Source organism: Ochotona curzoniae, unplaced genomic scaffold, assembly GCF_017591425.1.
Source record: "Ochotona curzoniae isolate NIBS_2020 unplaced genomic scaffold, NIBS_Ocur_1.0 patch377, whole genome shotgun sequence".
NCBI lineage: Eukaryota > Metazoa > Chordata > Mammalia > Lagomorpha > Ochotonidae > Ochotona > Ochotona curzoniae.
The window spans coordinates 9,238-34,495 of record NW_024466947.1 but is presented as its reverse complement, the minus strand read 5'-3'; the positions used below and the strand labels follow the sequence as shown (position 1 = coordinate 34,495).

Genomic DNA, 25,258 nt, shown 5'->3' with positions numbered 1-25,258 from the left:
TATACAACTCTCGCAACACGAGCAGCACACAACCTTCACAGCTGTACACCCACGGATCCTGGGGTCCCTGCACTCTGCCCATCCATGCCCAGGGTCTCCCTGTGTGTAGAGTCATGATGTGGGTGGTGCTCCTTCTCCAGGACCATCTCTCTGAGCTGCAGCTACTGTCTGCTAAACTGTCAGCGCCACTGCCTGGCTGGGATAGGTATGGTTTGTCCAGAGAACAAGGTGTAGGGCTCTAAGCAGCCCCTGTCTGTGGACAGCAGAGTGATGCTAAGTGGTTCTCTTTCCTCTCGAAGCTTTTGCTTCCCTCCCTGGCTGCAACCTGCAACAGACTCCAGGGCTCTATACACAGGGCAGCCATGCAGGTTGCTGGTTCCATCATCACCCAGAGCCTCAGCTGTCCCCTGACACCATCAGCACAATGTCAGCTTGGAGTGACCAGGTTTGGGGCAGCAGCTGAGTCACTCTTCGGACATCCCTGTCCATGCAGGAGTGAACACTCTGAGCCCCCAACTCCATGCTGACTCCAGTTTCCTGCCAACGCGTACCATGTGATGCAGTGCGATATGAAGTCCCTGGTACCTGGGCCTTGGTACATGGGAGACATGGTTCCAGTCTTGGACTCCTGGCTGCAGGCTGACCAAGCTCTGGCCATTATGGACATTTGGGGGTATGAACCAGAGGGTGGAAGAGCTTTGTCTCTTTCTGCCTTTCAAACAGAATGAAAATATATGTTAGAAAGAAAACAACTGTATTATCTATGATGCTGAAACTAGAGGAAACCAAGTTTACCACAACTGAAGTACAAGGTGGAAATACCTTACAACATCGGTTCCCACAAATGCCAGCAGGGGGCCAGGCCCTGGGCAAACAGCTGTGTGTGCCATCCATGGCTGACCCTGGGGCCGTTGTGGGGTGGGATGGAAGCAGGCGCCCTGACTGATGGGAAGGAGCCCCAGGACATGTCTCCTAGGATGGGTTTTGACAGGTCAGTGGGTTCCTGGGAAAGCACAGACTGGGGTTGGATCTGCATCACAGTCTTCACCACCCAGGGAAATCACTTACTTGGCATTACAGATGCTCTGCTAGCTGATGACTGGCCAATCACTGCCTACAAGCTGACACTTGCTGTGGTTCTAAACCATGGGATGCAGGGCAACGTTGGTTCAGGCCAAGACCATGTGTCCAGCTGTGCATGCAGTGCCATGCTGGAGGTGGATCCCATGGCCACCCGTGAGCTCAAAGCCTTCTCCAAGGAAGGTTTCAAGAGCCACTGACTAACAGATTGCATGTGGTTCCTTCAGCTTTGATGGGCTTCAACGAGTAGGGTTCTAGAACACCATGGGTGTCCATGGGCTGTTTCCTGCTGCCTATCTTGTATAGTCTGTGGCTATGCAGGAACAATTTTACTTTTAGGCCCTTTGGAAACCAACAGGATTCACTACCCCCCATGCTGAGGCAAAGCCACAAAAGAGAGAGGACCTTCAGGGTTCTGTTGGGACCCTATAGTCAGAGAGGGAGGCATTATCCTCCTGTGACATGGGTACCTCGCTTTCCTGCCACTCCCATCACAGCCACAGAGAAGGTGTGCCCTGCAGATCCGGCTTCTCCAGCAGGCTCAGCGAGGGGCTGGGACATGCTCCAGAGAGGACTCTGTGGTGGAGAATGGGGCCACAGTTGGGATGTGGGGGGCGCAGGGGGCGTTTGGCGTGAGAAAGTCCCATTAGACTAATTTCCACTCTTTGATCATGACTGGTGTTTCCTACAGAGCCATCAACATGCAGGAGGGGACCTCTCTGGTCTGTGTCTCCCTGGGGCTTGATGCCGGGGGTGGGGGTATGAGAGGCTCAGGAGGCTAAAGGCCCAGCTGCCTGTGCGGCCTCTAGCCCATTCTTCTCGGCCCCTCTGTTCCCTGAGAAACGCCACTCGGATTTTCACCCTGGATGCTGATTTTCACCCATTCCAAGTCCTGGCTGTCCGGTGTGGCCGGAACTCCCAGGCTTTCCGAGAGCTTTGCAAAGAAGCTTGGCCATGAGAGTGGTGTGCGTGGGCCACAGCATGTCTACGCCGCCGGTCGCCAGCTCATCCACTGCCTGCGTTCACGGCTGCTTTTGGAAGAGTTACGCATCTGCATATTCCTTGTTCCTCATCCATGCCTTGAAAAGATCGTGTGTGTGCGCGCGACACCACAAAAGGACTTAAAGGAGAAGTTTATTTTGGTGTAAGAAGACGTGAATCCTGTACCTAAGCAGGGTAAGTTTGTGGAAAAGCTAGAAAAGCTTCCAGCCACTGAATGAAGTCTGCTTGACTTAGTTCCTGAAAGATATTGGCGTTAACATCCTACACGCATCGCAAGTATTGACCTGGAGGGCAGACACATGGGGTACAATGTCCACCTGCTGGATGCGGCCAGGAGCCTGGAGGTTCTGTCCATGGTTTCCAGGATGGGATCTCTGAATCTGCTGCCTCCTGGCCCAGACAGACTCAGGCAGAGTGTAGGGCAGGCTGGCCTCCTAGCCCCAAGGGGCAGCTGCCCTTCCTCTCCTTTACAGATGCTGAACTACCCACAGCAGGGCTTCATTTGTTACCCTTTACGGAGTGGGAAAGTGATGCCTCCCCTTTCTGAACAGGATTGCCTGGGGCAAGGGAGAGCAGCAGGGTTTGGGGGCCTTGTGTGGGGAAGCCCCAAACCTGGAGGAGCTGAGAGCTGTGTGCAGCTCCTCCACTCTCCTCTTCTTCCCACTGTCTGAGCACGCTCAGCGACACCTGTAGCCGGGATCAGGGGAGGGAGGCAGAGCCGGGCTGCTCTTACAGCACGATCTTCACAAGAACATTCAGCAGGAGGTAGCGTAAAAAATTGTCAGCTGTCCTCAGAAGGTCGTATGTGGGTCCCTTGTAAACAGTCCGTAGCTTCCTTGCTGGGGAGGTGGGGCTGGAGTCAGGATGACCAGCATCACTCCCTAGGATGGGACACGGTGTGGGGTGGCCCAGCTACCTGCCTGGGGACCCCCTGGTGCCAGGGATTGAAAACCCTGGAGGTTATTTCCCAAGCCACCATCACAGAAACACAAAAGCTCTGAGGAAAGCGCTTTCTTTTCATTGCCATGTCTACTGTCTTTGAAGCTCACTGGCAACACTTTCCTTATGAATCCTAAATATCTCACTTGGTTTTTGAAAAAAGTCACAAGAAAAACACTGTGTTCTGTTCAGATGCTAGGATCCCATTCATTTCATCAATTCCGTGAATGTTTTCAAATGACTGTACAGAGAGAACCCAGACCCATGGGAAAACTTACTAAAGGAAAAGGCATATCCATTGTTCGTTTGCACCCGACAAATGACAAGGTGCTGCTTCAGCACCTGCAGCAGTAGGCACCCCAGGTTGCAGCAGGCCACTGCAACCTGCATCACGCTGCCTGCATCATGAAGGCCAGGGTGGGAAGGGGGATGCGGAGGGACATGGGGATCCCATTAGGACCCAGTGATGTCTGTGTCCAGCTGCACAATGAGATGCAGATAGCCTTGAAGCCTTCTCCTGACTGCACCTGTGAACTGTGCGTTCTAGAGCAGCCAACCCTGCAGAGGATGCCAAGGCTTTCCCCATAGGGATGACAGACAGCGTTTTGACTCACCGACCCTCCAAGCAGACTCAGATCCCCTGGCGTGGAGCACACAGGGACTAACAGGAGGAGGCAGGGGCCAGCACCCCACCTTTAACCCTGAGCTCCGGCTCCTGCTGCTCCTTCCTGCCACGACCCGGAGCCTTTGCTCCTCACAGCCACACTGGACACATCCTGTTTGGCCCCTTCACGTAGCAGCCAAGGAGCTGCCCTGCACTTGTGGGGCCCTTACAAAGCCCCAGACGTCTGTAAACAGGAAAGGTTTCCTGTCAGGCCCAATCCTCCTTGATCAAAGGACGGATGGACGTCCCCTGGCCATTGGCCACTAGACCTTCCACACAGACTGCCCCCCTTTCCCTGGGAGGGCACAGTACCAGGGGCCCATGGAGGGGTTAGACCACACAGGAGCAGAAGGATGGGGTCTGAGGGCGCTGTGGGGGGAGTGGCGGTGGGGCCTCAGAGGGCAGGGCCACACAGATGCTATGGTGTGCTCCCTGCCCAGACTTCTGGGGGCCCCTCCTGATTGGCAGCCCTGGAGGGCGGCTGGGTGGGAATATATGCAAGGAGCACAGGGCAGCTGAGCTAGGTGCTCCCTAGGAGCCCAAGAATGGGAAAGAGATTAAGGACTAGTTTGACTCCCCCTCCCACATCACAGTGCCAGAGTCTGACACTGCCTTGGCCCCTGACTCTGGCTTTGGGCTCATGCACAGGCTGGGAGACAGCAGTGGTTGCCCAAGTGGCTGGGCTCCTGACACCCACACAAGGAGGCCTGCACTGACCTTCTGGTGTGGAAGAACCAGTTGGGGGCTCCTGGCTCCTGGTTTTGGACTGATTCAGCTTTGGGCATTGTAGCCATTGGGGAGGTGAGCTAGTACACAGAAGATCTTTCTCCCGGTCTCTCCTCTCTGTAAATCTGCCTTTCCAATAAAAATAAGTCTTTTTTTAAAAGTTGCTTTTTCAAGAAGGAACTTATCCCCGGGGATGGTCAGGGGTGTGATTTGGGGAAATGTGACTGGGTCAGGGCACTGTCCTCCGGTCGGCTGTTACAAAGCTAGGCACATCTTGGTTCCTGAGACTACACCACAGCCCGGAATACTTGGCCAACCCTGTCCCTGGCAGCCACACTTGTGCCATCTCACCACGGAGTCCATCTTTACAACCCCAACAGGAGTTCTGAGCCCTTATCCAGCAACCATGGCTCTGAATCGAGGTGGGATGGCAGCTCAGCCCTGCCCTTGACACAGCCACCTCCCAGCCACCAGTGAAGCCATGCTTGTCTTTCTGCATGTAGCACCTCTGGGATCACTGGATGGCAGCATGTCGCAAGTCTTCCTCCGAGTGACATTGGATAAGGACAGCTGAGAAAGAAGAAATGCAGAATCCTGGCTTGTACAAGCACGCCCATCTGTTTTCCTTCAAGGCACAAGGTAGGGGGAGGGGCATACCCCACTGCAGGAAGGAGCCAGCACTTCCTGGGTGGGACCAGGCACCACTGGGAAGGAGCTGAGTGCAATCCAGGTGACAAGCAAACAAAGGCCAGGTTGCTGAGGGTCACAGCAGCCAGGCAGAGAGATAAGCCTGGGAGCTGAGCCACACCTGTTCTCAACAAAATTCCTGCTGCTTTGATCCTGGCTCCCCCTTATCTTTCTGTGTTTGAGAGCAGCAGCTGTAAATTCTTCAGGGAATATGGAATGGAAAGATGGCAGTGGCCACTGGGGAGGGGCCGGGGAGACTCTGCCTCCTGGGGGTCCTCACTGACTTAGTTGGCCCTGTTCTTCAGGCCCCTCTTGCCTAGAAGATCCTGACTCACTTATTTTCTCACTAATTACGGCCTCCAGGTCCCTCTGGTTTTTAGCATCCAGGGACAGCAGAGTCCCTTTGCATGAAGACCCTCAGAAACCACCCTGATGGTACCATCCAGTTCAAACCCAGCTTTTGGATACGCAGATGGAGAAGAGTGATGGACAGGCAGATGGCTAGAAGGATGACAGACACAGAAAGATGAGGGATCAACAAGACAGCTAGAAAGACATAGTAGCCAGATGATACATGCAAGGATAGATCAATGACAGGTACATACAGGTGAAATATATACAGACAGAGGACATAGATGTATCTAGACAGATGATAAAAAATGGGGGTACACATATATCGATTTAAATAAATGGACAGATAGATGATGTAGGTAGATGTAGTTAGGTAGACAGACCAAGCCCTGACCCACGTTACATGCCCCGGGAGTGACATGAGACCAACCAAATCCATACCATAGCAATGGCTGCATGCCTGGCACTTGATATCCTGCCTATGTGCATTTAACTGTGCAATGGATCCACTGGGACCTGAGCCTACAGGAGCACACAGTAACTCCCACCGTACTACCACCACCACCACCACCACACACACACACACACACACACACACACACACACACACACACAGCCATCTGGGCACTGTCCAGGACCTTCTGGTAGAACACTGCTGTCAGAGACAGAGCACAGAGCCAGGGCATGGGACAAACCACTCACCTTTGTTCTGAGCCATGTCGCCCAAGAGACACAGGGCAGAGACACAGGGCAAGTGTCTGCACCAGTGGTTAAGATGCTGCTTGGGATGCTCAGTGTCCTATTTCAGAGGGCTTGGGCACAAGTCCTGGCTCCACTTCCTACCCAGATCCCTGCAAATGTGCCTGGGAGGCAGCAGGTGGCGGCTCAAGTACCTGAGTCCCCTGCCTCCCATGCAGGGCCCAGATGGAGTTTTTGGTTCCCAGTTGTAGGGTGGTTTAATCTTGACTGTTGCAGTCATCTAGTCAGTAAACTAGCAGATGGAAGACCTCTCTCTGTCTCTCTGTAACCCCACCCTTCAAAATAACAAAAGAAATATTTTTAAAAAAAAATTGTATAAAAAGCCCAAAACCACAGGCCATGGGTCTTATTCAAAGCAAAATCAACCCTGCACATCCCAGGGAACTTGTACAAACACTGCAATATTAGCTGTGGTCCTTCAGCACAAGCATTTCTACTGGTGGGCTCTGTTCCCTGTTCCACCTTCACAGTAAGTCAGATACCCTTTATAGAACACACGGCAAAGGGGTACAGGCTGCCCCATATCCCTGGCTATCAGCGTGTGCTGCTTGGACTGGAACATCCCTGGCCAGGGAGGATGCAGCATGAGTGCCCAGAACGTTGTCCTGGAAGCCAGGAGGGCCACGTTCTCAACCCGTCCTGCTCGGTGCCACTGACTCGCACCCATCAAACAGAGGTCAGAGGACAAGCCCGGGGTTATCTTCTTGCCATGTTGCAAATCAATATCCTTGTGTTTACAAAATTCCATGCATTTTTCAAAAGGGATTTATGCCTGAAAGATCTTCTGATGATGGGAACACAATTTGGAGTGTTTAGGCAAAGATATAGTTCTAAACAAAGCTGCACCTTAGCCATTGATGTGTATGGGGAGTGTGTGTTTGTGTTCGGGGAAGTCACTGTTGCTTGGGTTCCAGCTCCTGAGACCCGCCTGGTGCACAGCTGCTTTCTTCCAGCTCTTATTCTTCCTACAGCAGGGATAGCGGAAGAGAGCACATGCGTGTCAAACAGGAAACCTGGGGCCTCTACTGGATGCTGGAACAACGGTCCTCAGGCAGCTTTGATTCCTTTGCCTTTTAATCTTAGGAGAGACAGAGAAAGCAAGATCTTTTGTCCACTGGTAAATAAAGTTTCCTGGGACTCGACATCCTTTTTAAGGAAAACTTTACTAGGACACAATCTATTTTATAAAGTTTTGACTGCGATGAAGTCTCCATTATAAATAAATACACTGTTACTGACATGCAGCTGTGGCCACTCAGGACCTCTGACTGTCCTCACCCCACCTAGGGTTGTGTGCTGTGGCAGCAGTGGACACCTGGCCAGCCAAGTTCAAAGCATTTAGTCCCTGATCCTTCTGAAAAAGTGTCAACTCCTGGAAGGAAATGTCAGTTTCTTTCATTAAAAAAAAAAGTCAGATTCCTTAAAACAACACCCTATAGTTTTGAAGCCAGCCTCACCAATCCAGGGCGTCTTCAGCAGACTGGAGATGCTAAAGCCAAGGCCAGACCTGGGTCTCTGGTCTGCCAGTTGCCTCCAAGGAAACTCAGGCTACAGCCCCATCCCTTCAACATTTACAATTACTACTGGTCCTAAATACTTGAACCATTTGGATAAAACATATCAGTTTGAAAAGATAACACAGTTTGTAAAGGGCATGCTTTAAAAAAAATATTGAAGGAGCTAATGTGACACACATAAAATGGAATTCTAAGAGAAAACCGTACTGGGGCTCGTGTTGTGACACAGCCAGTTAAATTGCCAGCAGCAGTACTATCCATCCCATCTGGGCCCTGGTCTATGTTCCAGCTGTTTCGCTTCCAATCCAGCTCCCCATTGGCCTGGGAAAAACAATGCAAGACGGCCCAAGTGCCTGGGCACATATATCCATGAGGGAAATCTGAAAGAAATGCCTGGATCCTAGTTCTGCTCTGGTCCAGGAAACTGCCAGATGAGATATCTCTGTTTCTCTCTGTAACTGTTTTGAATATATAATCTTTAAAAACAATTTATCAGGTCCGGCACGGTGGCGCAGTGGTTAAGGTCCTCGCCTTATACATCCGGGATCCCATATGGGCACCGGTTCTATCCCGGCAGCCCCTCTTCCCATCCAGCTCCCTGCCTGTGGCCTGGGAAAGCAGTCGAGGACGGCCCAAAGCTTTGGGACCCTGCACCCGTGTGGGAGACCCAGAAGAGGCTCCTGGCTTCGGATCGGCATAGCATCGGCTGTTGTGCTCACTTGGGGAGTGAATCATGGGACGGAAGATCTTCCTCTCTGTCTCTCCTCTCTGTATATCCGCCTTTCCAATAAAAATAAGTCTTAAAACAAAACAAAACAATTTATCTTTTTGAAAGTCAGAGTTATGGCGGGAGAGTCTGGGAAGAAAGAGAGAGAGATGGATTTACTCCCGGCTGGTTCACTCCCCAAAGGGCTGCAACAGGCAAGACTATGCCAGGCCTAAGCCAGAGGGCAAGTTCATTCAGTCTCCCACCTGGGTGCAGAGGCCCAAACTCTTGGGTTATCACCTTCTGCCCCTTGGGCACACTAGCAGGAGCTGCATCCGGGGACTTGAACTGGTACACATAGGGGATGCTGGGGCTGTTGAGAACAGCTTATGCCAGTATGCCACAGAAGGAGCCCCCAAGAAACAAGTCTTAATAAAAAAAAATGGGGGAGGTGAGGAGAAAATTGTAGGAGAAAAGCTGTATATGGAGAATAACCTCATTTTCTACACTTTCAAAAATGATGGGCTGGAAAAGATACACTAAAATCTAGCTCTTGCCTTTGAGGGGAAGAATCATGAATGATTCATTTTCTTGTATTGCTGAATATTTATTTGACAGAAAAACACGCAGCCTTGTTCCATCATATATATATGCAACCTGGATGTGTACACAACTCTTCATAAATTTGGCTTATTGTGCAAAACAAAATTTGCCAGCTCATGTAGGCAGGTTTTATTTAGGACTTTGAAAATCATTGTTTAAAAAAAAAAAAAGTGATTCTGGCCTGTGCCTCCTCCCAGAATGCCCGGTGCTGCCTCCAGGCATTGCATGTCCAAGGACTTGAGGGCGGGAGACTTTCCTTCCCCAAGGACTGCACACAGCTGCATCCTGCGGAGCCCCCCAGCACTCAGGGGCTGCCCCTCCCATGTCCACTGCCCCCCAGGGCCTCCTGTAGAACCTGACCATGATTCTTACCCACCTGCCTTGGCAACCATCTGGAGCCAACACCAACCCTTGCATACCCCCTCATCCTGCCCTGGGAGGCTGGCTTTGGCTGAAGGATATCATTTTTCTCTCTCTTTGTTTCTAAAACTTGAGCCATCGAATGGCTCCCTTGTTTTTGGCTGGCTCTTCCTGAAAGTCTCGCAGACATGCACAGTGGACCTGCACCTTGCTTTTTCTCTGTTCACACTAAGGTTACCCTGGCTCCCTCGGAGCAGGAGACCCAGGTGACATCACTGACATCTGTCAGGTCCTTCCTGCTTCCTCTTTCCCAGCATCTCCACATCTGTTGGCCACATATAGGAAGGACGGGGGTTCGGAAGAGTGTGTGCTGAGTGACTGTTACCTTTATGCCTTGGCTTGGGATGTGGGGGGCAAGATTTCCCAGAGTTCCTGTAACTCATACCCTCTCTCTGGTTAGTTAGCCTCTGCAAGAGCCAGTTAATAAGAGGCCCAAACTAACTTTACTTAGCCCTTTGGGAAAATTAACTGCCGCACCAGTTGTGGGGTGCTGCAGCTGCAGAGTAAACACAGGCCAATCAGGAGAGGTGAAACAGTCAAGAAACAAAGGAAGTGTGGGATCTGGAGGACAAGCCACTGGGGTCAGTGACCAGGGATAGATTACACTCAGGCCAGGAGTGCCCAGCGCAGATCTCCAGCAAGAGGAACAGGCTGGAAGCTTAGCCAGGGAGGCTATGTCCAGTGTCTTCATAGGACTCATTTGGAGCTAAACCTAGGTCCAGCGAGCATCCCTGGAGCCTGTCAGTGAGGATGTCATGGTGGGAGAGCAAGGACGGTGCCTGTGGTTGGGAACACACCTCCTGCTGGTGCCTGTGCTTCCAGAATGCAATTTCCCAAGGGAAGGTTAGCAATGCCCTCTGTGCTCATGGCTCTAGCATTGGAGAATGAGCGTATTGGATGAATGGGTAAATGAATTAGTAAGAGGGAGTGAGTGAGTAAAGCTGAGGCTATCAGAGTAGGAACTTCCGGCGTCCCCCAAAGCTAGGTCAGAATGTGCCTAGACAATCCTGACCCCCCAGGCCCCAGACTCCACGATGGCTCTGTTTCTTTTGTGTCCACTGTGGGGAACGCTCACTGAGCTCATACTCACCACCCCTCACAGGACTTGAGTAACACTCAACTATAAACCAAACCCGAAAACAAACACGAGAAAAAAAGACTCTGAGAATTCAGATCTCGAGGCTGGCCATGGGAGAGACACGATAACAAAGATAATGTGAGTTGACGGTCCGATTTGTTTTTTTTTTTTAATCCTAGTATTTAGAAACCTGAGCTGTTTTCCATTCAACACTGGGAGTGGGCAAAATAATTTCAGATGTTGGTGCTCTGTTGACCGTTTATCGTCAGATGACAGCTCAGGAGGAGGGGGGATGGGAAACGCGGTTACTGTGTGCACACACTTCAGCTCCTGCCTGCACGTGTGTCCTGAGGACTTGCTTCCCGCCTCCCCCACTGCATCACCAACAGGGGTTCATGACTCTTCCTCACTGGAAACACGTCCATGGAGATGGCATTCAGAGGACCAAGTCTGGGGTGTTTACAATGTACAAAGAAGGATGGTGGGGTCTGAAACAGACAGGACCAGAGCTTGCACCCCTGGATCACTTCCTCCCTAGCAGGAGCCAAACCCAGGAGCCAAGAACTTACTCCTGGTCTCCAAGCCCTGGAGCCATCACCACTGCCTGCCACGGTGTACAGCTGACCAGGAAGCTGGAAGCAGAAGCCAAGGAGGGTCTGGAACCCAGTCACTCCTGTAAGGCATGTAGGTGTCCTCTGGCATGTTAACTGCCAGGTTAATGGTCCACCCTACATGATGGGTTTTGAGCCATTGGCACCTTTGGATGCTTTTGGCAAAGGTGCATTATGGTTTACACATCTTAGAATGGGTCTAGAACAGATGGACCAGTGCTCAAATGATGAAATTGTACCTTTGCAGAACACGCAGCAGTGGGAACAAATGAATCCATGTGCTGTCTGTGATTTGCCGCTGGGGTAGATTGTTCACAATGGGCCTCTGTGGGTGGCCTGTCTCCTGCTGACAGATCCTGCACCAGCTCCTTGATGCAGTCTGCTTTACAAATAGATGCCTCACTTATTCTACGGCCCACGCGGCCTCAGAGACGCACAATGAGGTAGGATTCGTTAACACAGTCCCTGCTGTCATTCCTTTGTATTTTTTTTTCCAGTGCAATTTCTACTCTTTACAATCTAATTCTCATGTTTTGCCGAACAAGGAGATAAGCTAAGAACTACTTCTGTTAGTGATCAGATCAGAGTAGCAAGTTAACACTCTGGTTATTGACTGCTAGGAAATGACACCTCCAGCTTGGCTGCAATTCAAGACCAATCCAGGACAGAACTTCTAGAAGGAGCTCCTGTCCCCAGGCTCAGCCCTGGCCTGTTGTTGCAGTCACTTGGGGAGTAAACCACTGGATGTTAGATCTGCCTCTGTCATTCAAATGAAGGCATCAAACTTTAATTTTTTAAAAAAGAAAGCTCACATGGGTGAAAGAAGAGGAAGAAGAGGGTTGCAGTGGAAAGGTGGGGAGAGCCTGAACTGGGAGAGGGAATAGGGGGATATAAAAAAGGAGACAGGAAGGTGGGAGCATGGCTTTGCCCAACACCAGGATGGTCCAGGGATCAGGACTGGCTGATGTAACCAGGACAGACACCTGCAGGCCATGCTGCTGGCCACAGGGCTCCCCACTGCTCCCTTACACCCAGCATGGTGGACAGGGCTTGGAGGCCTGCCTTCTCCTGTCACCGATAAGGAGACACAGACCTAGATGCATAAAGCGCACGTCCCACACATCACCAGAGGCTCGTGACTCCAACATCCCACAGGGACACGGTCACCTGAGTCCCATAGAGGTCACACATCCCTGCACCAAACCCCACAGTGTCCCCACAAAGTTCACCCAGAGGGATGCCCTGGTCTCCCATGGAGCTCACGTGTTGGCTAAGCATGTTCTGGAGAATACTGTGAACATGGGCCCAAAGCAGAAGGAGCTGAGAACAGGAGCCTGTCCTGCATACTCATGTGCCAAACCTCATGGAGATGTCAGAACTCAACTTCTGGGGCATTTGGTTCTACAGACCAATTAGAGACATAAGAATGGGGAGGGAAGGTGCCATCATGAATTTCTGGAAGACATTGGGAATAAGGTGATGTGGATAGTCTCAGACAGCTAAAGGTAGGATGATGATGCTGGAGGGGCTAGCAAGAAGGAAGAAAACCCACTTCTTGCCACTGGGCTTCTTGTGCTGGGGTACAGCTTGCATCTGCCACTTTTTGGCTGGTTCTCCTGGGCCAGCACTGGCCTAGAGTCCCATGTGAGCTTAAGGGAGACATGAGAGCCACGAGAGGGCTACAATCTGAATTGCTACGACAGAAAAAGTCCAGTTGTTGCAGGTGCTCCTGGGCAGCTAGGGTCCCTCACTCTCCCGAGAGCTTCTTTCTCCTCTTCTCTAGGGGTGGCTAAAGCTATTCATACCACTCTGCAGGGCCGCATGCCAAGCTCACCTCTCTGCAGCTTCCTGAAGAGGTCTCAGGACCTGCAGGGAAGTGCATGTGTGTTTATGAGCAGATGAAGAAGGCTTCCCAGCGTCCATGCTAAACCCATGTGAAGGCAGCTAGGACCCGAGCCCAGAGCCACACACACAGCCCACAACCTCCAAAGGATCGTCCCCCAGAATCCCAACTGTGGGAAGGCTCTGAGGAACCTGATGTCTCACTCCTCAAACTAGAACCATAGTGTAACGGTGACCAGGAGCCAGGGAGGAAAAGTGGGCCAAATCAGGACAGGAATGGACGAGACTTAAGTGACTTAAGGTCTGCTGGATGGAGTGAAATCAGGAGACATCACAGCTTTGCTTTTGAAAGAACCCATAAGAGAAGGAGAAGAGGTGCAAAGCTCATTTTTGTGTGTGGCCACTATCAGTTAGCAGGTAGCCAACGCCATCCACACATAATGTGGAGGTCTAAGTCCAGCACTCAAGGAGGTCCCTGGGAAGGGAGGGACAGGACTTTGGGTCACGTCTGAGCCAATCGCTTCCGCTCACATAGGTGACACAGGGAAAACACAGTGCGGGCAGAGCAGAACCTAGGCAAATGGCTGGTTCTTGGTGCTACATGGGAGAGGGAAGCACAAGAGAGAAGTGGCCAGAGAAGCAAGGAATGACCTTGAGGGAGCAGCGTCTCAGAACGCAATGTGGCAAACTCTTGCCTACGTACATCAGTGGCCAGGGAGCACTAGGGCACATCTTGGGGCAGGCAGTGACGGTGGCTGGAGAGGGCAAGAAGGATGCAAAGAGGGTGGGACCCTGAAGACTGCACTCTGGGATACAGCCACCTTGTCCCGAGCCACAGAGGGGGAAGTAGGTAGGGGGCTGCAGGCACTCTCTGCCATGCAGCTGGGGTCCCTCCCACACACACTCTTCGGGACCATCGCAGAGAAGCCCCCTGCCACATGGACATCCATTATCATTGTAACCAGCAATGAGAAGAGATGGCTAGCCTTGGTCACAGTCCACAACCAGGGCCCCAGGAGAACAGGTTTGGCCAGTGATATTAAGATGTCTACTTTCCCAGCCATCTTTCTTCCCTGGAAAATTCAGACTGTTTTTCCCTGAGCAGACAGTATGGACAAGGACTGGCTTTCACATGGCAATCACAGCCTGGACTAAGGGGTATGCTCACCAGGGGTGTTGGTGGGAAAGTGATTTCTCTGCAGGTGCCAGTGCTGACCCCAACACAGCATCTCCCAGAAGAACCTTCCAGAAACTGTCCACCCAGGCTTTTGGACAGGCACTACCCAGGAGCATGCTCTGGCTGGGCCCTGAGACATAGACTTGCAGTCCTGGCTCAATGGATGCTCCCCACCTGTGGGATTTGAGAACTGAGTACAGGGACAGTCAGCTGGGGGCTGGATGCTGTTTCCAGGACACAGTAGTCAGTCTGTCATGGCACCCTGACCCGTCTCTGCACAGAACATTTGCCCAGAAAAACACAAATTTTGGAGCATCTATGTCTTCTCCAAGAAGTCCTCCATGACTCTCACAGAGACCCCGTGTCCAGCATCTCCCCTGGAGTTCTAACAGCACCACCATGGCCCATGCAAGCACCTCAGTGTTATCACGGGGACCACTGTGAGGGGGAATGCAATCCTAACGCTTGCCTGAGTTCAAATAAAGAACCATCTTACTTCTGAACCCAGCACCAACACCCATTTCTGGGCACAGCAAGGATCTCATTCCTCATTCACTTTGTATTTTGATCAGAAAGGCAGGTGGACAGAGAGAGGGACAGAGAGATCAATTTTCCATTCATTGATTCACTCCCAAATTGCCAGCAGTATTGGGGGCTGGGTCAGGCTGAAAACAGGAACCTGGATCTCCATCTGGGTTTCCCACTTGGGTAGCAGGGGCCCAAGTGCTTGGACCATCTTCTTCTGCTTTCCTAAGTGAATTATTAGGTTGCTGAATCAGACGTGGAACAGGTGGGACTTGAGCCAGAGCTCTGATGTGGGGTGCTGGTGTCAGAAGCAGTGGCTTATCCGCTACACCATGGCATAAGTCCCCTCATTTATCCTTTTAACCACACATTTCATCAACTAATAGAACCAGGCTCTGGGGCCAGCCACACTCGGCCCAGGATTTCCATTTCTCAGTTAAAGCCAGTTGGGTTTCCTGGAGTTGAAAGTCATTAGCAGGCTAGGAGTTCATGTGCAGTTATCACAGCTACTTATTTAGCCTGAACTCAAAGTCTAAAAGTTCCCCCTGCAGTTGGCTGGTTGACTTCTGTGTGTAACAGTTCACAGAGAAAAACTGGTTTCTTGGGTAAGAAGCAGAGTGCCCTGTCCTTCAGCTGGTACATCTTACAAGTGCCTTCCATCACAGCTACAAACCTTGGGGTTGTCATGTGTGTGAGGAAGGGGGTGGGGAGGGAGACTGGGGTCCCGAGTGTGGGAGTTCAGAGCTGTGAGGGACACACACACACACACACACACACACAGGGCCTGCCACCACGCTTCCTTCCCCAAGTCTCCATGATGATTTAAACAAAAGGAGGAAAAACACAATCAGACTCAGCCCCACCACCCAGACCCGTCGGGGAGGAAAAGCATGTCAGAGGCACAGATTTTCCTTGGTGAACTTGAACCTGTTTAGGTTGACTTTGTGCACACATATGTTTCTGTGTGGCTCTGATGAGGCCCCTGGGCACCCGTGAAGGCAGAATTTCAAGCTGGACAGAAGGAGCTGGGGAAATTGCACGTTGGCTGCGGGAGGAGGGGGTGGTCTCCCTGGGCACCCAGACTATGACATCTGGTCAGGAATATGCCCAGCACATGTTGATTCAATTCCATGGAATTTTCCCACCCCTACCTCTCCAACAGCGCCTCATCTGGGTTGCGTCTTTCAAGCGACAGAGATGCCTAACAAAGCAACTTGTAGCAGAATCTACTGCGGCCAGGTGCAAATTTCTTATATTAAGGAACAACATGGAAGTTTAATTTTTACTAAACACGAGGGGGTTCTGTTCAAATGAAATCAGCGCTAATAGAGGGCCATAAAAACACAGCGTTTATCCACCTGAGTCCTGGGTGGGATTGTCAGGTGGCCGGGGGAGTCTCACAACTCTGGGCTTCTCCAGTCCTACCCAGGAGATTTGAGGGGAGTCGAACTCAGCAGTGGCACCCCTAGCACAGACCCGGTGGCATCGGGAAGCTATCCCAAGTCACAGGAATGAAAAGGTAAGAACGAAAGCCAAGGAGTATTCTTCCTTGCACACAAAGCAGGCTCCAGACAGGCAAGCTCACGTTCGCTTTCATATAATTGCAGGCCATGAACCAAGGCTGTTTCTGCAGTGACCACCCCCCAAAACAAGCCACGGTCTGTGTTCAAGGACAGTGAACAGCACACCGCTCAGCTGCTGTTGAGTTTTCCGCTCAGCTGCTGTTGAGTTTTGTTGGACTTCGAAACAGACAAACAAGAGATCCAAGGCAGCTAGGGGCCACAGGTGCTCTGGGGCAAAGGTTGGTGACCCAGGGAGGGTGTTCGGGGCCTCCCAGGGAGCAGAACTGTTTGCTCTGCCTTGATTCCACTGAGGTGTTTACCTCCCATCTCTTCGGCAATCTCAAACTGAGGTTGTGTATCTTTGCAAGTTGTTACTCTAATTTCAATAAACTTCTGTATTCCAGAGAGAAGGAACACTGGATTAAAAGCACGGTCTGACTCGACGTAAGCAATGCTGGGAAACACAAAGCTAGAGGCACAGACTCACCCCTGGACACAAAACTCCAGGAAGTTCCATGCAGATAAATGGTGTTTTACTGCAATGGGTTTTTCAACTCAAAATTAATGCAAAAGAAAGGAAGAAAGAAAAACCGCCAAAGCAAAATAAGGAAAGAAAGTCCAAAATTGAAAATATTACTCCAGGAAATCCCAAAATGGAATGTATGTTGCCCAACTTGCCGAGAAATGACTAAGTGGCCACTGGTATAATTCAATTTGCAGGAATAATCAGATTTGAGAAACTGAGGGCAGATATTAATTTCCAATCAACGAGTTTGTACTCCATGAAAATAAATGCGATTAGCCGCGTTTCACAGTTTATAATAACTCGGGTAATGTGGAGAGCAGGATTAAAGAAACAATGCACAATTGATTCCTGCAACATGCCAAAGCCAGGGCCTCATCTCCATCTCCCCGCAGTGCCTGGGGCTCTGCTTCCTGTTTCCCTCTGCAGGCACTCAACCGGGAGCAGCTCTCGCCATCCAGAGGGGCCATGGTGCATCCTCAGAGACCCCAACTTGAGCATGCCAGGCCGAGGTGCCCCCTGTAGCAAGCAGGGGATGGACGCCAGAGTCCACTCAATGCTAGGACGTCTCCCCACAACACCACCACCTCTAGACTCTTTCCCTGGAACTCTGCCTTCATTTTCCTAATGTTTTTAACCCGGGGTCTGTGAAACTTTTATTGCTCCCCAGGTGCCGACATCCGAGCTGAATGTAACCACACACCTCTTTGCTCAGCAGTATTTGTCACAAACCATTATAAATTATCATGCCGATCGCCTGCAAGGCTGGGAAACCGGAAGGGAGCCATAAATTCTAACTACTGTACCAGTGATGTTCCTGTTTACTATAGAGATATAAAGTTTTACGAGACTCAAGATGTCTGCCTTCCACCGAGGAAGACGTTGGCGTAGTTAAGAACCACAAGGCTGGCTCCCTGGCAGACACCCGCCCGTCCTGTCTGCCTGTTGCTACTTTTAACCACACTTAGCTCTTGGACGCTCACAGGCATGCTTTGGAGAGCTCATTGTTCCCTTCCTCACCATGTCCTCCTCTTGCCAAATTCCCTAGCGTGCTCAACACCAGCCACAGGCCCACACACACCCATGTGGCGTGAGACCCCAGCCCAGCCCCTTGTCAGCCTGCAGACGGCTCAGTTCAGTTGCCCGTTACTGCACGGAGCCATGCACTCCTCGGCACCATCAGTCATTTCAAGTGGGCAGAGCCCTGCGATCTTGATGTTGATTTGTCTAGGACCTGGATTCTGTGGGGACCAGAACAGCTTCAAACATCTATTTCCCTGAAGGACACGTCCCCTGGGAGCTGCTGGGAACTGCGGCACCCACTGGAGGAGCACAGCCATGGGTGGCAGGAACTGGGCATGTCCTGGTGCTGCTCATGGCCCTGCTCACACTAGGATATTATTATTATTTGCCTAATCAGAAACCAAGCATTAATAATTAAGAAAGAAATACTCTTCCACCACATCTATTGGAAGGCCTATTTAATTACTCGCCTGTCCTAAAACCTGCAAAAGAAAATCATTTCCTTGGGTCCCAGGCTGTTCCTCAATTAGCAAACATGCTGGGAAATCGATTCCTCAGACTTCGTCACAGTGGAAATCCAGTGCCCCGGCCCCCACAGCTTCAAGAGAAGATGCAAGGAGTGCGGCACGATTCATCCCTAGAGTCACTTGGACATGTTTAGTTTCACAAGCAGCCTAGCTACACCCAAGGTGTTGGCTACACCATCAGCCTGACTTAGCCTAACTTTTCAAAGGGCCTTCACATTGGCTACTTCTTTGGAGGTAACCAGAGGACCCCCCAGTGACACATCAATCAGCAGAGGCAGAGGGCTGGGGTGGGGGTAGGGGAAGGTGGTGTGTAATCCAGACCCCACACACAACCTAGTGGGAGCTGTGACTCAGAGCTCGCCACTCCGTGGTTAGCACTACCTGGGTGTGTGCCACCTCCTATCTGCTTTTTTTTACATATATATAAATAATCTTAACAAAAATCAGCTGCATGTAGGGACGTCTAATATGGCCAAGACCATGAGTGTGTTCCTCGGAGGACCACAGCCACAGACGTGGCCAGTGGGGGCACTATGTTGGGCTGGTGTCCACGGTCTTTCTGGAGCTGCCGGCTGACAGGGCTCCGGCCAGCTACTCAGCAGACAGGAACACACAGACTCTTCCCCACGGCACCCTCTACACTGACTTCATCATGCTAAATGTACCAGTCTCGGCCCTGGCTTGGAGATGGGCCCCCGGGGTGACAGTGAAGAAATCACCCCACTCTATAGCATAAAGGACCACAACAAAAATTCCAAAGACTCCCTGACAACATCACATTAATATCACTAATACTGCCTTTTTCTACAAATTAGCATCATCCTTTATCTTGCCAGCTTTCAAAGAGAAAGCTAGCATGAGCTCTGCCCCAATCCCACCTCGCATCATGGGATCACAAGGAGTTATTTAAGGCTTACTGCCCGCCAGACGCTGTCGTAAGCATGTGGAAAGTCAGGAGGCTTCACCTGCTGAACTTCGGTCCCAGTCGTGATCTGGGGCTGGTACCACCTCACGGGGAACGATAGTGCACCTCCCGCCATGCTGTGCACCAACACCAGGGTACATGGGTGGCTTCCAGTCGTCAGGGCCAGGGTCTTCACAAAGGTAACACATCTCGATTCTGCCCTGTTCTCCCAGTCACCAAGCACCCACTACCAACAATTTTGACCATTCTGAGTTCTTTCACTAATTCAGGGCCCGAGTTAAGGATCCACACAGCCACAGTATTCAAGTCAACTGTTAACAAACATGAGCGTCTGGAAATTTAATTAGCACCTGAGTTTTACAGAGCAATGCTATTGCTGGAGTATTATTTCAACAGAATTCCTTACACAGCAATAGCAACAAGGACAAAACTTTCCTAATGCAATTTGAGCAGTGTAAACAAAAATAGCTAAAAACAAAATAGACAACACGTCTTTAACTTGTCTGAGGGACTGTCGTGGTTGAAAATCACCAGCAAGAGTATTAACAGGCCAAATCCCGTATGATGAAGCTAGTCCGTCAGAAGCCACTGAAGCATTTCAGATTCACGGGCCCGGGAACAAACTAGAAAGGGTCTGATTATATCGCCTGATTTCACTGCCAAGTAAATGCTGATTGCTTGGAAACCAATTTATGCTAATTCTCCAAACACAGAATTCTTCAGATGACCAGGAAAAGCCAGGTCACTCCTCCCACTCAACAGGTGGCCAGACTTGCTAGAGGTGGGACCATGTGCCCAATCAGTCCCCTCAGAAACGTCATGTCCATGTTCATCTTGAATTCCCATTGGAATTCCCAAATGGGAATTCAAGATGAACCCATTTCAAGACCACAGATAGCAAAGCCAACGCCCCCCACCACCTCCCCCCTGCCCCCCGCAACGCTTTAGATCTGAGCATTAAACCAACTCTGCCTGGGATCAGAATGCTTATCTATTTAGTCTGACCAGCAGGTGCTAATCCCTGCCAATCGCACCCCATGAGGGGTGCAGACTGGGATGGCGTGGGGAAGACGGGCAGTCACGGTGTTGTTGAGAGCCGGTGCAGACGTGGGCTGAGTGGAAGTCTGCTCATGGCAAGCACAGAGTCTCCAAGACAGTTGTGGGCAGCGACACCCACACACACCAGCTCTCCCAAGCTCAGTGGAGAAATATCATTCCGCGCTGTGTTAAGTGACAGAGTGTGCACAATGCTGAGTCACGTCATGACAGAACACGGCAAAACCAAAGCCCGCAGGCAAAACTGCTGATTTCTATTTCAGCTCTGGTCCTATTTAGTGGAGTGCTAGCATTTTCCATGGAGGCCTCCCAGCTTTCCAGAGCCCATCTGACTCGGCCTGTGGCTCCCCCATTTCACGTGTCAAATCCAGCAAGACAGACGCAGTCCTGGAGTCATAAAACCTGCCAGGTGCATGGTCGGACAAAGCACAGCCCGATCTCAGCACCCACATGAGCAAAGCTCTATAATACCAAGAGAAACACAAGCAGGAACTCTTATTGCTGCTTTCTGGCTCTTCCCAGAATAGGAGAAAAAAAAAACCCGAAACACAATCATACAGATAAATACGCCACACGAACTAACAGGACAGGGTCGGCCCTCCTAGCCCCATTCCCTGCTGGCCGGAGACAGAGGTGGCCACGACTGCGCGCAGGCAGACGCTAGGTGGCGCCGCGCGCCCTGCTGCACGCCGCGCTCACTCACTTGCACTCCCTGTCTTCCAGGTCGAAGTGGGGGTTGAAGTTGATCATGATTCTCTGGTACTGATCGGGTGCTTGTAGCAGCCACTCGCATTTCTCGCTCGGGTGGTAGGAGTGTGGGTATCCGGGGGACGTCAGGTAACCGGGGCTCTCGATTCTGATGGTGTCCCCACATTTATCTGCAAACAGATAGGCTCAGGTTAGCAGGTGACAATGGGTTGTCAGGAACACCCCAACCCCTGGGAAGGTTTCCTTAAGGTTGCAGGTGGCACCCTGGGCCTGGCAGGCCACTGTCCTCTGCAGGGCATGCTCAGAGGCCAGCAGTCTGAGCTCATTGGTAGTGGCAGATGTCAGAGCAGCACCCGCTTAGCGAGGAGGCAGGTAGGGGTTTCCAGGAGACCTACTGCACTCCCAGGAAGTGGATCTCTCCCTGGGAGTGGCAGGAGACAGACAGACCGGCTGTGCCCTTCGTTGCTGCTGTGGCTGCTTCGCCTGTCCCTCACCCAGAGTTCCATTTTTCCTGCTCTTGGGATCCCAAACAGCACAGTGTGCTTGCAGAAACAGAAATCCCCTTCCGCGTGGAGCTGCCAAGACTCGAGGCTCAGATAGAAAACCACCTGCACCCCGGCTGCCTGCATGGTGGAGGGAGGACTCGGCCACGCTGACAGCGCTGACGGCGGTCAGGGTCACGGCTGCTGAGCCGCACCCTTGCTTCCTGGGGAAGCTGAGAGACTGGATTTGAACCTTCTTGGTTTCAGAAAAGGACAGATGCAGAGGTGGCTCATGGGGGAGTGGGGGCTTGAGGATTGGGGGGAGGGCACCCTGGACTCTGGAGACAGATCCCAACCAGAATCGCCACCACATCTATTGATACGTTGTTTTGAACAGTAACACTTTGGTGCCTACATAAACTACGTCAGAGGAAGAGGTAGGAAGGCATGGGCTACAGAAGCCTAATCAATCATGGGTCTTCGATAATGGGATATATGGATTTTAATATTGCATTTAATAGAATCCCCATGAAAAGAGAAAGGCATTCTTTACTCCCAGCATGAATTTATAAATCTACAGGGTTTTATTGCAAGAAAACCAGGTCAAATGGAAATGAAAGATGAAGAGCACATCAAAAATGCATAAAGCTCCACACATTCCAGAAATCATTTCCCATAAATTAAAAAAGAAGACAACATAAATGATATCGTTTGCCTCAGCTGCTGCACATGCCCAATTTTCGTGCCCAGGCCAAGGGTTATCCATGTACCGGTTTCCTTCAACCTGTGCCAAGACGAAGTGACACCGGCCACAGCGGGCGATGCTAGGGACCCCTATGGGATTGCTCTGACATCTGCCACCCACCCATACAGAGTGAGCCGTACCAGCGCACAGGACCTGGAGAGGGACCCTGTGTCCCCAGGCTTCCCCCCGGCTCGTGTCTGGCAAGGAAATGGTCGTGGCCCAGGCCTGGGAGGTGGGCTCTGCGGCCCAGCAGCGCCTTTCATCTGTGACTTCTGAGAAAGTGACAGTGTAATAAGATAATGTGGGCCGCCAGACTCCCTGGGTCTGCTCAGTCTCTCTGCCAGTTGATTAAGAAAGAGCAGTTTTCTAATGAGTCTGGGCCATTAGTCCGAGAGAAGGTTAATGAATTAATTTAGCAGGCACTGGTGGCCGGCCCAGGAGAACACGGCTTGGGGAGGTGTGTGTGGTCACTGCGCGTGGCCGCGTAGCCCCGGCTGGTCAAGCTCACAGACCGTCAGGCTGCAGATGGTCTGCATTCCCCAGATTTCTGCTGAGGGAATTAAAAGTGTGTGTTTTGAGCGTGTGTGTGTGTGTGTGTGTCTCATAACTTTGACTCCCAAACCCCTTCTGCACCAGGGGTAGAGTCCCCCCCGCCCCGCCCAGGCCCTGGGATGTGCACCCCCCCACACACAGTGGACTTAGCTCAGGAGAGGAGCACAGAGGGTGGGGTCACGGCCACCTCCACAGAGTGCAGCCATTTCAGAGCTTTTCCCGCTGGGGCAGAATGAGACTCCACTCCCTGTCATTCACAGGAAGATGCCACAGCCCAGGTTCATTAATAAATTGTACTCCACATTCATAATTCTGTGTGGTTCACTTTCTGCCAGGTTAACATAGAGGCCAGCAGCTCTGGCTCCTAACACATTCAGGGCTGGGTTTTATTTTGCACGCATTTTAGTACAGTCTTCAGATCACCGCTTGGTACCTGTGTGGGAACATCTACAGCTGAAATCACAAAACCTCTCTCTCTATAAAGGCGCATCAGTAAGATTAACTTCCATCATAAAGCCAGGATTCCAATTCCTGCCCCGCATGAGTTCTCCTCCACTTGTGGTCTCTTATTAAAACAATATACCACAGTAAGTGGTGCGTATTCTCTCCTCCTAATTACTTTGATTGAAATCGAAGCCAGACAAAAGTAAATATTTAGTAATTAGTTAATAATGGTTGAGGACCCACTACTGTTAACAGAATTGCAGACATTCACTATGAGTGAGACTCAAGCGTGCCTACAATCGGGTCCCAACTCAGAGACACACAACTTGGGGTCCAGAGCCCTGCCCTGTTACCGCCCTGGCCAGGCCCTCAAGGACCTAAAGGGCAGTCACAGTCAAGTGAATGCCACAATCTTGCCCGGGATCTGCAGCCACCCCGGGGGCCTCATGCTGTCCTATTAGACTCCCGCGTGGGACCCCTAGGCGTTCATTCATTCGTAATGGGGTAGGGAGGACCCCGCGCGCAGAGGGAGCTCCCGGAACCAGCGGAAGACCCCGGTTCCCCTAAGAGGAGGCGAGAGCGCAGGGTCGGCTAGGCAGCCGGGCAGCGCTCCCGGAGAGCGCGGTGAGCCTTAGCTCCCCGCCACAGCCCTCGGATTTTTGAAAGGGAAGCCTCGGCTAATTGCCTTCGGGAGGAAACATTAGGAGGGTAATTGGCTGCGGGTGTGTGAGAGGGAGGTAGGTAGGCGGCTCTGCCCCCAGGCCCAGGTGGGGAGAAGACCCCACGCCCCCAGCCACAAACCAACTTCCCGAGGCAGCCTAGGACTGGGAGCCCGGTGGAGCCAATCCCACTCGGATCGGAGCCCCTGTTATCCTCTCTGCACCCATATAAAACTTTCCTTCGGCTCCCTCCGGACTCCGCCTCTCCGGTGCCCCGCGGCTGTGTGCGAACCCTGGTCCGGTGGCCGGCGGAGTCCTCGCGCCACAGTCCCCGCGCCCGCGCGCCTTCCCCGGGTCATTCCCGCGCTGTCCCCCGGCACCGCGGCCCCAGTGCGCCGAACCCGATCTGTCCCCTGCGCCGAGGTCGCCGCGCCGTCCTCTCCTCCACTGTGCCTGGGCTCTCCCCGCAGCTTCCCCCGCTGTCCTCTACGCCGTCCCCGGGCTGTCCCCATCGCGCCCGGCCTGCCACTCACCGTTACGGAAGGCGCCGGCCACGGTCAGGGCGAGCGCGAACGCGGCGCAGAAGAGAGGCGTCCTCTCCATGCTCCCTTCTCAGATCCGCAGGCAGAAGCGGGAATCGCGGGCGAGGGAACGGCCCGGAGACGCAACGAAGCCGAGCCCGGGGGTCCACGCCGCCCGAGGCGCTCCGGCTGCGCGGGGGTTGCGGTGCTCAGCCCGCTCTGCCAGGCTCTGAGACGCGCTGCTGCTTGTGCAGCTCAAGTCGCTTGCATCCTGTCATTTAGCTTCGGCTTCCCCTCCCTTTTCCCACACTTGTTCCTCTTCCAAGAGCCACTGCCCGGGCCATGGCTCCAAAAAAGAAAAAAAAAAAAATGGGGGTTGGGAGGGGCAGAGGGAGGGGGAAGGCCGCGCGCGCACGCAGCACAGCCAATTCCAGAAAGAAAGGACCGTTCGCTCTTGGACGGGTTGGAGCCGAGGAGCCGGCGCCCGGGGGGAGGCCGGGTGTCTGCGCGCAGCAGAGGAGCGGGAACGGAAGACGCGGCGCTCAGCGCCGGCTGCGCCCGCCCCCGCCCGAGCTCCCGCCCCTGCCCAGCCCTCCCCCTCGCCCCGCCCGCCGGCCGCCTGCTAAGGACGGCGGTGGCTCCTTCTCTGATGCACGGTGGGCCCTCACCAGCACCGCCTGGGGCTGCGCCCCGGCTGCAACGTCGGGGTCCGACTCAACCCACAGAGCAATCTCGATCTGGACCGCTGGGCAGGGCTGTGCAGCTCGGCAGGGCGGAGCGCCCAGGGGGTGCTGGCTGCTTGGAGCAACTCCGGGTCCCGGAGCAGCGAGGAGTGCGGTGTCGG

The 25,258-nt window shown here is 52.4% G+C and overlaps 1 protein-coding gene across 2 annotated transcripts in view; it reads right to left on the bottom strand.

The window, feature by feature from the left end:
- Positions 1-24,550, bottom strand: part of LOC121167488 (neuropilin-1) — a 91,050-nt gene extending 66,500 nt beyond the window's left edge. For both annotated transcript variants that reach the window (XM_040996927.1, XM_040996928.1), the window contains exons 1-2: positions 24,427-24,550; positions 21,007-21,181 (exon numbers count right to left, since the gene is read on the bottom strand). In XM_040996927.1, the coding sequence (XP_040852861.1) occupies positions 21,007-21,181; positions 24,427-24,496 (245 nt within the window). In that variant the 5' untranslated portion in view covers positions 24,497-24,550. The remainder of the gene's footprint in view (positions 1-21,006; positions 21,182-24,426) is intronic.
- Positions 24,551-25,258: the final 708 nt, after the last annotated feature.